The 14,556-nt window shown below is 34.5% G+C and overlaps 1 protein-coding gene across 1 annotated transcript in view; it reads right to left on the bottom strand.

Annotated features, from left to right (window-relative positions):
* Window positions 1–14,556, bottom strand: part of MTREX (Mtr4 exosome RNA helicase) — a 134,633-nt gene that overhangs the window by 13,535 nt on the left and 106,542 nt on the right. The window contains exons 22-25 of the mRNA XM_079918328.1: window positions 10,184–10,347; window positions 4,715–4,820; window positions 1,569–1,625; window positions 230–392 (exon numbers count right to left, since the gene is read on the bottom strand). Coding sequence (XP_079774454.1) covers window positions 230–392; window positions 1,569–1,625; window positions 4,715–4,820; window positions 10,184–10,347 — 490 coding nt within the window. The remainder of the gene's footprint in view (window positions 1–229; window positions 393–1,568; window positions 1,626–4,714; window positions 4,821–10,183; window positions 10,348–14,556) is intronic.

Genomic DNA, 14,556 nt, shown 5'->3' with positions numbered 1-14,556 from the left:
GATTGCAGAGACTCTGGCACAGGATTATAAACTGTTATAATGAGCAGACTGAGCTTATTAAATAATACAAAGGATTCGTGGAGAATATTTTTGATTTACATAGGCAGAAGATTTCCTTTTATTATCAAAAATTAAAAATAATATATTATTCTTGTTTAGTAAATCAATGCCATCCTAAGTATATTTCTTATATCAGAAAGAAATATATGTGTACAAAATTTAACCATACCTTCAAAGACATCTGTCATTTTGCAGATATGGGCAAATGTAGCTCCAGTTGCCCAGGTATATACTACATCCATTAAGTGAGGTTTAAATGAGCTTAGGTAAGTCTCCTCATCAATTTCCAATTTGGCTTCTGCTGAAACTTTTGCAATTCTTTTAGCACATTCCTTTGAAGATAAAACATATACTTAAAAAATTTTTTACTTATGATCTCCCGTATCACTTTTTCTTTAGGTTTCCAAAGTCAGTATTCTACAAGGTTCCTTTTTCTTCCTAGGTAGTAAGTCTGCAATTTGGATATTCTGCTTCTAAGTAGCCACAGTGCCTGTTCCACTGCTGAGTAATCAAACAGCAAAGTTTTCCACTACATTAATTAAGAAAAACATATCAAGAGCATGATTTTCACCCAGTAATACCTTTTCTACAAAAACCAAAACTCTTCATTAAAATTACTAAACAGTAACATTTAACTCATCTCTAATTGTTTCATTAAGAAAACAAAGACAATAATAACAAGCCAGACTCAGAGAAACATAAATCCTATGGCAAAATGATGCTTTTTCTCCAACAATGCTTTAAAAAATGTAAATCTTAATATTTCCTTTTCCTTAAAATAGGAAGTTAGATTTCATTCTTTTCTCCTTGGTAATCAAGAAGGTCAAAAACTCCTGGGCCTATTAAGACTTCCCTGATTCTGGAAGTTTAAATTTCTTAGTAATATTAAGGAATGTTAAATGTTACATTAAAGGGGACTTCTTTTATGATTCACTTTTCATTCCTCTCTTGCAATGTCTTATAGTTCATCTTTCCCTGTCTGTCTAATGTTGAAAAGATAGATAAAACCATTCTTCCCAAGAAAAATAATAAAAGAGACCAATTCATTACTATAAACTACTGTGGCTTTGAGGATCCAGAAATAAATCATTTCTTAGGCTAAAACAGATTTTAAAACCTGATTTTAAAATTTGTTGTAAACTGAGATGGAAAAATGTATAAAAAATTAAGCTAACTAAATCTATCAAGATGCTATTCTTAACACCAAGGAAAACGATGCAGACACTGAACTGTTGGTATAGCCTATCTACACCATGCAGTGTTAAATCTGTACTCACAGCAACTCTATATAACTTAACATTTTGGTGAGGGAGAATGTCTAATTTTTAAAAGAAAAATTACAAATGATGTTATTAAAACAGCAGTAAATGACAAGACTAACATCAAATGATATATTTAATCCTGAAGGAAGCTGTCTCTGTGGAATAATAAATATTATGATTAGACTGTCACAAATGTTTATTTCACAACATACTATTCATAAAATATGTAGTTCAAAAAAATCTTACCTGCATTTGACGAAGTGGTCCTGCTAATTGCTCTGTTAATTTGGGCATCTCACTAGACTATGAAAGAAAAGGAAGATTGTATGTAAAACCCAAGTTTAAAATGCAGTATATACTATCTGCTTTTATAAACAAAACAAAGCTTTCATGATATCCATTAATTTCAAATTATAAGACCTCAGTCGTTAGCATTTAGAGTTTCTAATCAACTTAGTTTGTGTAAGCAAAATTACCACTCCTCTCATCCTGAATTATACTATTCTCTTATATTTCAGAAGAAAATATTACACTGCTAAATTTGCAAAGTGTGCTAAACTAGCTATTTTCTGTGACCATAAATGGAACTGGAGAAAATATTGTAAACATGCATAGTAGTTTAGTTACATCAACATTTATAAACTGTTGTATCATACTTTGATTTTTGAAACAGTTTGGCTTCTAGGCAACTCCCACTCTGGAAATTAAAAATCTTGGATAAAGAACATTAGAAAAATGCCCTCAATTTTAGTTTTACCCAGATATTTCTAGCTCTCTAACCACTTTTAAAATATTTAAAAGTTTAGATGAGTTTCAGTATTCTTATTATTGTCTCCCCACTAGTGAAAAGTCTATCAGTTTCTCAATTAGAATAGTAAGAGTTTCAGGTCTATTACTAACTAGTCAAATAAACTTGGACAAGCTGCTTGAATCCTGTGTGTTAGTTTCTTACACAGTCAAAGAGAATAAGTCAGGTCCTCAAAACCTACAGACTTGTGATTAGAATAAAGTTATTATTAAGGAACAAATTTTGACAAAGATAGACTTACTATACAAAAATAAAATTATTACAAGAAAGGTATGTATGTATATATGTATGTATATATGTGTGAGACAATTTAAAGTAATTATAGGTAAATTTTTAAAAAGCAACTATAGGTTAGTTGCAATAGATCTGCCTTTACTTTGAGCATCAGTATTTATATAGGACTTGGTTTTGATTTGTATCATGAATGAACTACACATCTCAGTTTAGTGAAAAGTACACAAGCACATGTCTTTGACATTGTGTCCATTCACGATCAACAGTTACTGATCTCTCCCTCTCTCCTGGTCACTGTAAGTAGAAGGCACTGGTCCTGATGTAAGTAAGCTATGTTTCATTTTACCAATATTCTCCTACCAGGTGAGTGCAGTTTGCTCCCTATCTCTCTTTCAGGTCTCAATTCAAATGTCACTCTATCAGTGAGGCCTCTTCTAATCACCTTACTTAAAATAGTAACCCCAGCCCTCGCAACAATTTCTATCTGCCTCCTCTGCTTCACTTTTCTCCAAAACCCTCATCACCTTTTGTCATAATGTGTGTATTTCATTTCTTTATTGTTTATCTTCATCAACTAGCATACATGAAAGTATCATGAAAGCAAAAGTTTCTGCTGTCTTTCTAGTGTCTAAGTATCTGCATTGCACATAGTGGGTGCTTAATAAATATTTGTAAGATACTTGATATTTATATTGTAAATACTGTGTAATCTTTAAATTACTTCTAATGATACAAAAAAATAAGGGGGCACGGTATTAGAAACAACAAGCTTTAAAACAGAAGGTATCAGCATTTATGACAAGTATCTTACTATATTTACCTTCCTTTCTGGCTAGAAAACATACTTTTAAAGTATCAACAGAATTCCATGGTATTTTCAGTACAATTACCCATTTTGATGTTGAAAGGCACCACACCACAAGAACTGATGACACTACATATAACACAGTGGGGCTTCACTGAACAAATCTCAACTACATTTAGTGACATCTTGCCCCAAGATTTAAGAGTTGTGTTTTGGCTAGGCCCAACTCCCATGAAGAGGTAACATACATGGCCTCTCAGGAGACAGGATTTTTTTACTGCCACATTAAAAAAAAAGCACAGTATAAGAAATTAGCCACAAGACAAAGTCTGACACAGGCAGAAGATCACCAATCTCCAAATAATTTCTAAACCTTATATCTGTTCAAAGAAAACTGGACAAACATTCTAAACAATTATCTTGGAAATTAATGTAATAAAATTTTGAACCTAAGGAAAACAACAGCCAAACATAATATTTTGTAAAGGAATGCATTCCTCACATACAAATTAAATTACTTCATGGGTGCACAGCAGGTATTCTTACGAGAGCATAAATCATTTTTGGATTACTGTCCTATTTGTTATCATTACCACTGCAGTTGTAATTCTGATCTGTAATCAGAGAGCTGAGAGAAAATACCTACCTACTCCAATAAGTTATGTATTTGATCTGATTAATAAATAAGGAAATAGTTAATGGATAAACAGATCGACAGCAGAACTGCAAAACAAATTTGTCTTACACAATTTACTTTTTTAAAAGTTAAACTAAGTGTATATGGTAAAAGGTTCTCTAAAAATTTATATAGTAGCAACATTATTTTTAAAAGGTAAATGTGCTTGTCTTACTCTTATTTTGCCAATTTTATAAACAATGAATAAAGTTTTGAATTTGAAATGTGAAACATGCATTTTACTTTTTAAAATAAATCATACTGGCTTTTGCAATAAAGTAAACGATGATAGTGTCCTTCTGGTCCATCCAGCATTTCAGTTTTTGATTTCTTAAGAGCTGGTGAAAGTCAACTAACTACTCATATGAAAAAGTTACTGCCAAGCCAGTGATGAGAATCGTATGGCCATTATCTCAAATCTTGCCAATGAAAACTAAGACTTCAGCCTCTAGTACAATCAGCTGCCTCACAGTTATTCTCCAAAATTGAGAAGAGGAATGTTAATTCGACCTCACTCCCTTTTCATTTTTACTAGTTTTGCCTAATTTTACCTTTTCTTTTTCCTTCTAGACTGTCTGACTAAGCTAGATCTTCAAATAATGCACTGGGTTATAGAGCAAATTTTTAACTTGGAATCTGATTAATGATGATTGTCTATAAATAAAATTCTAGTTTACTTTCTTTTCTAATAATATACATTTAATTATTTCTCTCTTACTAAATTTGGGTTATAGTTACATTGATTTCTAATAACATTACCTATAATATGTAAACATGCAGGCATATTTTAAAAATTAAAAAATCCATAATAATATTAAATTATAAGACATGTAAATTAACAAATAAGATGTGCTAAACTATTAACTCACATTCTCTTGAAACACAAAGCAGCTTAGTAGTGCCGTTGCCTGTTCTGCTGATAGGTCATTGAAAAGGCCATTAAACATCATCTCAGTTAGAAGGAGCTCATCAGCACTATACCGCCATAAACAAACAAACAAAAAAGAGTACACTCCAAATGTCAGAATATAAAAACATGCATATGTACCCACACATCCTTAAGATAGAGTTTTAAATAAAATATGTTATTTGAACATAAGGACTCGTCAGTGAGGAGTGACAAAGATTTATTTAACTAAGGAAATGGCAGGTCTTTATATTTACCAATATATGAATAATAAACGTGAAATGGGTGTTTCTTATAAAGAGCCCATTCTAGCAAATACCAAAATGCAGATATTCATTGAAATAAAGAATCATTTCTTAACTCTCAGAATACCAGAAAAATTAGTCATTAGCATTTATTACCTAGGTCCAAGGACCTTTTAAATGGTTTTCAACTCAATTATTTTACAAATAATTTAAAAAACAGACAATGAAAAACAACTTTATAGAAATCTTAATTAGAATGTACCCATAGCAGACACACATTTTATTCACAGTTTCCTAGTGCTGAGAATGTTATAAATTGCTGCTCATTAAGACTGTTATCTATGAATCTGGAGTATATCCATCTAGTAAATACAATTTCTGATTTCAAACATATCTATAATAGGTACTAGCTTATCATTACTTCTGTTTCTCCTTGCACTTGCATGGTGAAAACATATTACTGACTCTAGATTTTAAATACCTCTCTTTTAGGTTCTAGCTTACCCTTACTTTTGGTTCTTCTTTTGCATCATCTAAATACAGTATTTTACTTTTTTTTTTTTTTTTTTGCGGTATGTGGGCCTCTCACTGTTGTGGCCTCTCCCACTGCGGAGCACAGGCTCTGGATGCACAGGCTCAGCGGCCATGGCTCATGGGCCCAGCCGCTCCACGGCATGTGTGATCTTCCCGGACTGGGGCACGAACCCGTGTCCCCTGCATTGGCAGGCGGACTCTCAACCACTACACCACCAGGGAAGCCCTAAATACAGTACTTTAAAAGACTATGACAAATCGTAATTTCACTGAAGAGAGAAAGGTCATCTTCTTTGCTCCATAATTGTACATTTTCACATTCAGATTTTTAAAAAAAATTTATTTTATATTGGAGTATCATTGATTTACAATGTTGTGTTAGTTTCAAGGGTACAGCAAAGTAATTTAGTTATACATATATCAATACATATATCTATTCTTTTTCAGATTCTTTTTACATATAGGTTATTAGAGTATTGAGTAGAGTTCCCTGTGTTATACAGTAGGTCCTTGTTGATCATCTTTTTTATCTTTAGTAGTGTCTATATGTTAATCCCAACCTCCTAATTTATCTGCCCTTACCCCCAGCCCACCTTTCCCCTTTGGTAACCATAAGTTTGTTTTCAAAGTCTGTGAGTCTGTTTCAGTTTTGTAAATAAGTTCATCTGTATCGTGTTTTAGATTCCACATGGTGTAAGAGATATCATATGGTATTTGTCCTCCTCTTAGTTCACTTAGTATGATAATCTCTAGGTCCATTCATGTTGCTGCAAATGGCATTATTTCATTCTTTTTAATGGCCGAGTAATATTCCACTGTATATATGTACCTTATCTTCTTTATCAATTCATCTGTAGATGGACATTTAGGCTGATTCCATGTCTTGGCTATTGTAAATAGTGCTGCAATGAACACTGGGGTGCCTGTATCTTTTCAGAGTATGATATACGCCCAGGAGTGAGACTGCTGAATCATATGGTAGCTCTATCTTTAGTTTTTTTTTTTTAAGATTTATTTTATTATTTATTTATTTTTGGCTGCATCAGGTCTTCGTTGCGGTATGTGGGCTTCTACTTGTGGCGTGTGGCTTTTCTCCCTCTAGTTGTGTTGTGAATGCTCCAGGGCGCGTGGGCTCTGTAGTTGTGGCACGCAGGTTCCAGACCACATGGGCTCTGTAGTTTGCAGCATGCAGGCTCTCTAGTTGAGGTGTGCAAGCTCAGTAGTTGTGGCCCTTGGGCTTAGTTGCCCCGCAGCATGTGGGATCTTAGTTCCCTGACCAGGATTGAACGCACATCCCCTGCATTCTTTACCACTGGAGTACCAGGAAAGTCCCTCTGTCTTTAGTTTAAGGAACCTCCATACTGTTCTCCATAGTGGCTGTACCAATTTACATTCCCAGCAACAGTGTAAGAGGGTTACCTTTTTTCTACACGCTCTCAAGCATTTATTTTTTGTAGACTTTTTGACGATGGCCATTCTGGCCAGTGAGAGGTGATACCTCATTGTAGTTTTGATTTGCATTCCTCTAATAATTAGTGATGTTGAGCATCTATTGATGTACTTTTTGGCCATCTGTATGTACTCCTTGGAGAAAAGTCTATTTAGATCTTCTGCCCATTTGACTGGGTTGTTTGTTTTTTCTGTTATTGAGCTGTTTGTGTATTTTGGAGATTAATCCCTTGTTGGTCGAATTGTTTGCAAATATCTTCTCCCATTCTGTGGGTTGTCTTTTCATTTTGCTTATGGTTTCCTTCGCTATTCAAAAGCTTTTTTAAGCTTAATTAGGTCCCATTTGTTTATTTTTATATTATAAAAATAATAGATTTATATTATAAAGATTATAATTATTTTCATCTCTTCATCATCTGTTTTTTATCAATTTCCTTGTATTTACAACTATCTTCAGTATTTGACCAACTAAGAATTGTATCAAGGAAAATTTAGCCACAAATACAAAAGATGAAAGATAAAGTCACAAGTCCTTTTTAGCAAAATGGGATGGCCCAAGTTCTTATCACAAAACATTACATAACTAAGTCCTTTATGTTGAACAGAAAGGAGAGTAAAGTTATAAAAATCTTAAATTTTTCTTCTTGTTCTTAGAAATATATTATTCACTCACTGACTCTTGAGTGTGAGAATTTACCTACGGTCTGAGATTTTGCTTACATGACCAATTTCACCATCATCACTTTGCCTCGAGTGCTTTTTGTCTCTTTGTGTTAATTTTCTGATTTGTGTAATAATTGCAAAAACATCTTTTTCTGTTATTTTTCTCTTTACCATGTGGATGACAAATGAAAAATTCTGAATTCTCAACTGTGTTCAATGAAAGCTGGAAAAAGACTACAGTGATGGTGTCTCTAGAATTCTATAATCAAGGTTCCATAGAGTATCTTACATTTATAAAAGGGTTTAATGGATCCATCCAGTAACTATAAGGGTGTTACTTAAAAAAAAAAAAAAAAAAGAAACGGAAGAAAGGGCATATTTCCTGTTTTTCGTAAGATTTCTAAAAAAGAATAAAGTAATGAACTATCAATATTTATAAACAGTAATAACTACTCAAAAATAAAGTCAAAAACTAAACATGGGTTCCTAATGGTAAACTGAGAGTTAAGTCAAGACAAAACGACAAAAATACAAATAAGGCAAGACTACTTCTATAGTCTAATGCGGGAGGCAGATAAGAAAGATAATAATCACAGAACAGCAATTTAATAGAGATTTATATAGGCAATTATGCAAAAAAAGTTGAGGAGCCTAAAATCAAACTGAAGAAACTCAAAGCAAGTTTCAGAGGATCTTTAAAAAAAATTATGCAGGAACAGGGAGCAAGGAAAAGGTCATGTTAAATAAAAGAAACACCATGTGTGGAATGTGGCAACAGACAGGATAGAAAGGGAAAGGCGAGAATACACTAAATTATGGAATTTATTCTGAAAGCGATACAGAATCACTGAGAGACTTTTACCAAACAATGACATGGTAGGATTTATGGTTTGGAAAGACTATTCTGAAAGAAAGAGTATAAAGGATGGGTTGTAGAGACTTATAAACAGGATGTACCTTAGTCAGTGGGAATAGTTAAAACAGCACAGAGGTAGGAGAAAATGATCATGAAGATGTGAGAAGAGAGCTAGAAGGAAGAGGAGGAATCTAGGACGACTCCCCAGTTTTTGCCTTTAGTGGCTGGGTCTTATTCAGCAAGACAGACCAGAGGGAGAGACAAATATTTGGGGGAAAGGTAACGTACTTTGATATGTGATATTGTTATCACTATCTCTCTAAATATTCTTTCTTCTAAGACTAAAACTAGCTGCAGATATCTAACAGAAATTAATTTCTATATTAACTATTAAATATCAATACTACATAACATCACAAAGAAATAATTCTAATAACATTAATTTTGGCATTCAAATCAGTAGATTGGTGTTATAGTCTAAATTTAATCCTGGGTAAATTATTAGCCTTAAAGTGCCTAGGTTTCTTTAAGTACAGAGTAGGAAAACTTAATTTTATCACAGCTTAAAGGAAAACTACAAGCCTGTAGGCCAAATCTAACATGAAGAAACATTTTATTTAGCTTGCACAGGGACTTAAAAAAATAATTTTGAATTAGTATCTGAACATTTAAAAATCAAGAGATTTCACCAAAAAAAAAAAAAAATCTGGACTTTTGACTTTTCTAAGTTGAATACTCTGATATCATATTATTCTGTAATAATTAATTGGGGCTGGGTAGTCGCTGCCCCCTTTTGGCGGCCTAGAACTGTCCTGTTTGCCACAGAATCTTGGCCCCTGCCGATATCTGAATTCATATCTGAACCAGATGATCAATAAGAACAGTATGAATAAGTCTTCATCAAGAATATCCAAAACCATCTACAAGGCTTGTAATTCTTTGGCCCCATCCATTAGGGCCTTGGTGAGAACACAGAAACTGTTTCAAGATGTCTTTTATGGACTCATCGAGAATAATGGTCATGGCTATGGCAAAATAAGTATCTTCAAGATGATGGCAGTCAAGTGGGACCCTGAGCCAGAACAACTTAAAGAGCCCTTCCAGCATTTCGGACCCACAGAAACAATCGGAGAGAATGAAATGACTTCCGTTTTAAGTCATTTAGTTTTAAGGTCATTTGTAATGTGGTAAAAGATTACCAAAATAGACAACAGCTTATATCCAATTTACAAAAGTTTACATCCAATTTCAAGCTGTGGCCTATAATATGCTATACTCTAATACCCTACTGTTAGACCAAAACTTTACATAAAAAAGGATAATGATTATTAGATTAAGTTTCAAGGTGGGAAAATGTTCATAATTGTAAAAATAATTAAAAGTATACAAAAACCATATATAAACTAAGGTTACAATTATGTAAAAAGTCCACAATGCATTAAAATAAAGAAAAAGGAAACATATGAAAGTACTAATGGTGTCTGTGTTAATCAGTAGGATTCAAAAGATTTTTATTCTCCCTTTCTAATTTCTCAACTTCATGATCAGAACCTGTATTTTAATATGGAAAGCATTGTACAACTTTATATTTTTAATATAGCTCTTTTTCCAAAAGATTAATAGCCTTCATTTAAAAAACAGTATCCCATTTTAGAATCAGTTTTCTAGACCAACCAGGTTTTACCTGCTTATTTCACAAGCCACTCGTCCTTTCATCTCTATGACATCAGAAGACGTAGCAAATCCCAACCTCCTTAAAACACGTTTGCGACATTTGAGCTCATCCATTTGTAGGACAGTTCTTGCTTTCTTTAGTTCTCGCTTTGCGGATTTAATGTCTATTGCAATCTAAGGCATATAAAAGTACAAAAGAAGTTCAATAATAAAGTAAACAAAATGATATGATGTTTAGTCATGAAATGAAACAAAAAATATTATATTGGGGGCCGGGGAATGTGGAGGAGAACACAGGAGTTTCTTATTGTCCCAGGATATTACACAAGAGGAATGATGTATCTGAGGTAGCTATGACATTAACTCCAGCTTTTCATCCTTAGGGAATTAGGGGGTAACTCAGAGAATAAGGAAAGAAAGATGAGAGTATATGAATCTTATCTCTCAACTACTTATATTCCCTTATGATGCCCTGAAAAGTGTTCCTTCTCTTTGCCCTCAAATTGCGTAACAAATCTGCCTAAGTTGGAAGTGGATTTAGCAAAGAGAAGAGGTCTTTATTCTATAGACAGAGATGAATACTTAAAAGGAAAATGTTATTTTGAGGTCATCCTATAGGGTAGATGAGTTTTAAAATTCTATTAATCAGAAAATATTACATACTTTTCGACTGTGACAGAGGATGACAGTACAAGAGCAAGAAAACACTGTGATCCTGAAGTGGAGGCTTGAAGTTCAGAAAAACATGGACAGAAAAGTTTAGGGATTGAGAAGTAGAAATTCAAAGACTTTGGAATTTTGAAGATGATTTATTAAGCTTCAACTGAGGAGTAGAAATGTTGAAGGCAATGATGGTGGTCAGTAACTGATATTTATTGACAGCTAACTATAAATCCTGTTTCTTCAAGTGCTTTACATTATTTCATTTAATTCTTACAGCAATCATATAAAGTAGGTAACTAATATTAAATGTGCATTTTACAGATGAGAAAACTGAGGCAGACAGAGATTACCAAGATCAAGATACTGGTCAAGATCACAGAGCTAGTGAATGATTAAAGATGGGATTCAAACCCAGACTATCAGACTCTAGAATCTAAACTCCTGGCAATTATTTACATTGCTATGAACAGATATATTGTCATAATGCTAGGAGGATAAGAAGGAATGCTTTATATGTTAGACAACTCTATACTACCTAGCATGATCTATCAGGCCTATCAGAAAAAAAAAATTTGTCTTCTAAAATTTCTTTAATTGAAGATGTGCCCATATTAGCATAGAAGACTGTGCTAAGTACCCAGAGGCATATAAAGCTTAAAGGTTGGTAGAAGACAGTCTACTATTTAAGATTTTTATCATAGTAATTTTTATATTGATTACATGTTGAAATGTATTTTGGACATATTGAGCTAAATAAAAATCTTATTAAAATTAATTTCACCTGTTTCTTTTCACTTTTTTTTTTTTTTTTTTTTTTTGCAGTATGCGGGCCTCTCACTGTTGTGGCCTCTCCCGTTGCGGAGCACAGGCTCCGGACGTGCAGGCTCAGCGCCCATGGCTCACGGGCCCAGCCGCTCTGTGGCATGTGGGATCTTCCCGGACCAGGGCACGAACCCGTGTCCCCTGCATTGGCAGGCGGACTCTCAACCACCGCGCCGCCAGGGAAGCCCTTCACTATTTTTTTAAGGTGGCTACTAAAGAATTTAAAATTACATAAGTGGCTTGTATTATATTTCTACTGGATAATGCTGTTCTATATCTTTTTCTACATACTTTAAAAGAATACAGATATCCATGTCTGTAAATGAATAAATACATAGGTACAGGGGCTTTTCCCACAGAAGTGAGGTCAGCTTCCTTTTCCACTCCATACAATTAGGACTTCTTTTCCAAAAAGTACATATAAATTTACCTCATTTTTTTAAAATGGCCATGTTGATACCCACTGTGTGGATATGCATAATTCATGTATCTAATTTTCTACTGATGAACACTGAGGTTGTTTACATTCATTTGCTTTTTCAAACAATGCTACAAGAACATCCTTGTACTGCCTCACTTTGTAGTTTCAGTCCGAGAGGACCGGAAAGCTGAATCAGAGGGTATGAGCACTTAAAATGTTGACAGTTGAGGGGTCAGATTTTGAAGGCTTCCTAGGCAGGGCTAAGGAATGTCAAATTTATCCTGCAGTCACTAGGAGGTCAGGAGGTCATTAACAAAAAAAAGACTTGTTTTTTTTCCCCTAAGTTGTTAACTCTTTGTAGTTTTCTTTCATTAAGAAATGCAATACAAGGGCTTCCCTGGTGGCACAGTGGTTGAGAGTCCGCCTGCTGATGCAGGGGACACGGGTTCATGCCCCGGTCCGGGAAGATCCCACATGCCGCGGAGAGGCTGGGCCCATGAGCCATGGCCGCTGAGCCTGCACGTCCGGAGCCTGTGCTCCGCAATGGGAGAGGCCACAACAGTGAGAGGCGCACGTACTGCAAAAAAAAAAGAAAAAAAAAGAAATGCAATACAAGCACATTACAGACAATGGGGGGCGGGTGGGAGTATGATTACCTACTATAATCTCACTGCCCAAACACAACCACTTAAGGTTTTCCTTTCAGTCTTTTCTGGTGTGCGTTTTTACTTTTGCTAAATTGTAATCATAGTCCACAACGATTTTAGGTCCTACTTTTTAAATTTAATGTTCCTGTATAAGCATTTTTTCCATGTATTGCAGTCTTCATAACAAGTTTATTTAGTCTGTCTTTCAACCAGACACTAGGGCCTTTTTGTTATATTTGAGTGGCTCAGATAATGCCTTTCTCTGTGGCTTCAAACCACCTTCCCTGTGGATACTTTCCAGTCATCACTCAACCAAACTCAAGTCTTTCTGTTCCTGTGTTGAAACGGTTAAGGATGATTCTGGTGGTCAGGTATGGAGTAAATGGAAGCAGGGAGGGAGCTGCTGCAATGGTCCCGGTGATAGATGAGGCCAGGATGACAACTGAGTATACTCAAGCTTTTTGTGTCTCAGTTTCCTCATCTTGAGAAGAAACCTTCATGGTGGGCCACAGCATGGTGTGCTACATGTTCACTGAGAACACACCTGCTGTGCCCAACATGGCACAGGGCCACATCATGCTAGTTCACAAAAAGCTAGAAAGGGGCAGTGCTGTAAAACTATGAACTGAACACATTACTCTATTAAGCCAAGAAGTTTCTACCTATATTATTTATTCAATAAATACTAGGCATCTACTTTATAAAAATAGATCATTATGGGAAATATGGAAGAGCACAAATAAGCTTAAATGAAACACCTGAGCCTAAGGAGCTTAAAATCTAGTTTGTGAGACAGGAAGACAAACATGATTAAAGTAGCATGTGATAAAAGCTGAAAAAGCATAATAGCAAGGAGTTATAAACTTCAAGGAGGAAGCGACATTTGTATATACAAAAGATTCTAGTTGAAGAGAAGTAGATAGTGGAAAGAAATGTATTCATTTCAAAAAGCTTTTTCTAAATTCATTATTCAGAATGGCTGTAAGAATGCTTTTACTGGTTAGAGAATATAGCTAGTTAGCCTAAAAAGGTGAACTGCTACTTCATACCACTAGGATGGCTATAATTAAAAATACAGATGAAACAAATATTAGTGAAGATGTGGAGAAACTGGAACTTTAATATATTGCTGGTGAGAATGTAAAATGGTGCAGCCACTTTGGAACACAGTTTGGCAGTTTCTCAAAAAGTTAAACATAGAGTTAAACACAGAGTTACTCACTGACCTGCAATTCTACGCCAATTCCATCCAGGGGAAATGAAAAGATATGTCCACACAAAAATGTGTACATAAATGTTCATAGCAGGATTATTCATAATAGCCAAAAAGTGGAAAAACTCCAAATGTTCATCAACTGATGAGTGGTTAAACAGAATGTGGTATATATATACAATGGAATATTTTTCGGCCATAAAAAAGAATAAAATACAAATTCTGCTACATCATGGATGAATCTTGAAGATATTAGCTAAGTGGAAGAAGGCAAACACAGAGGCCACATATTGTATGATTTTTTTAATATGAAATCTCCAGAATAGGCAAATCCATAGAGGCAGAAAGGAGATTTGTAGTTGCCAGCGGCTGGAGGGTAGGGAAAGGGGGAGGGACTGCTAATTGGTATGTGGTTCCTTTTTGGGGTGATGAGAATGTTCTAGAATTAGATAGTGGTTATAGTTGCAGATATCTGTGAATATACTAAAAACCACTGAATTCTATGCATTAAAAGGGTGAATGCTATGTTATGTGAATGACATCTCAAAGTGATCAACTTTTTTTTACTGGTAAGAGTTGATAGTTTACTTAAAAGATAGCTAGACATTTTCCTGTTT

The sequence above is a fragment of the Stenella coeruleoalba genome, assembly GCF_951394435.1.
Source record: "Stenella coeruleoalba genome assembly, chromosome: 3".
NCBI classification, from domain to species: domain Eukaryota; kingdom Metazoa; phylum Chordata; class Mammalia; order Artiodactyla; family Delphinidae; genus Stenella; species Stenella coeruleoalba.
The sequence above is the reverse complement of the archived record's forward strand: the minus strand, read 5'-3'. Positions and strand labels throughout refer to the sequence as shown.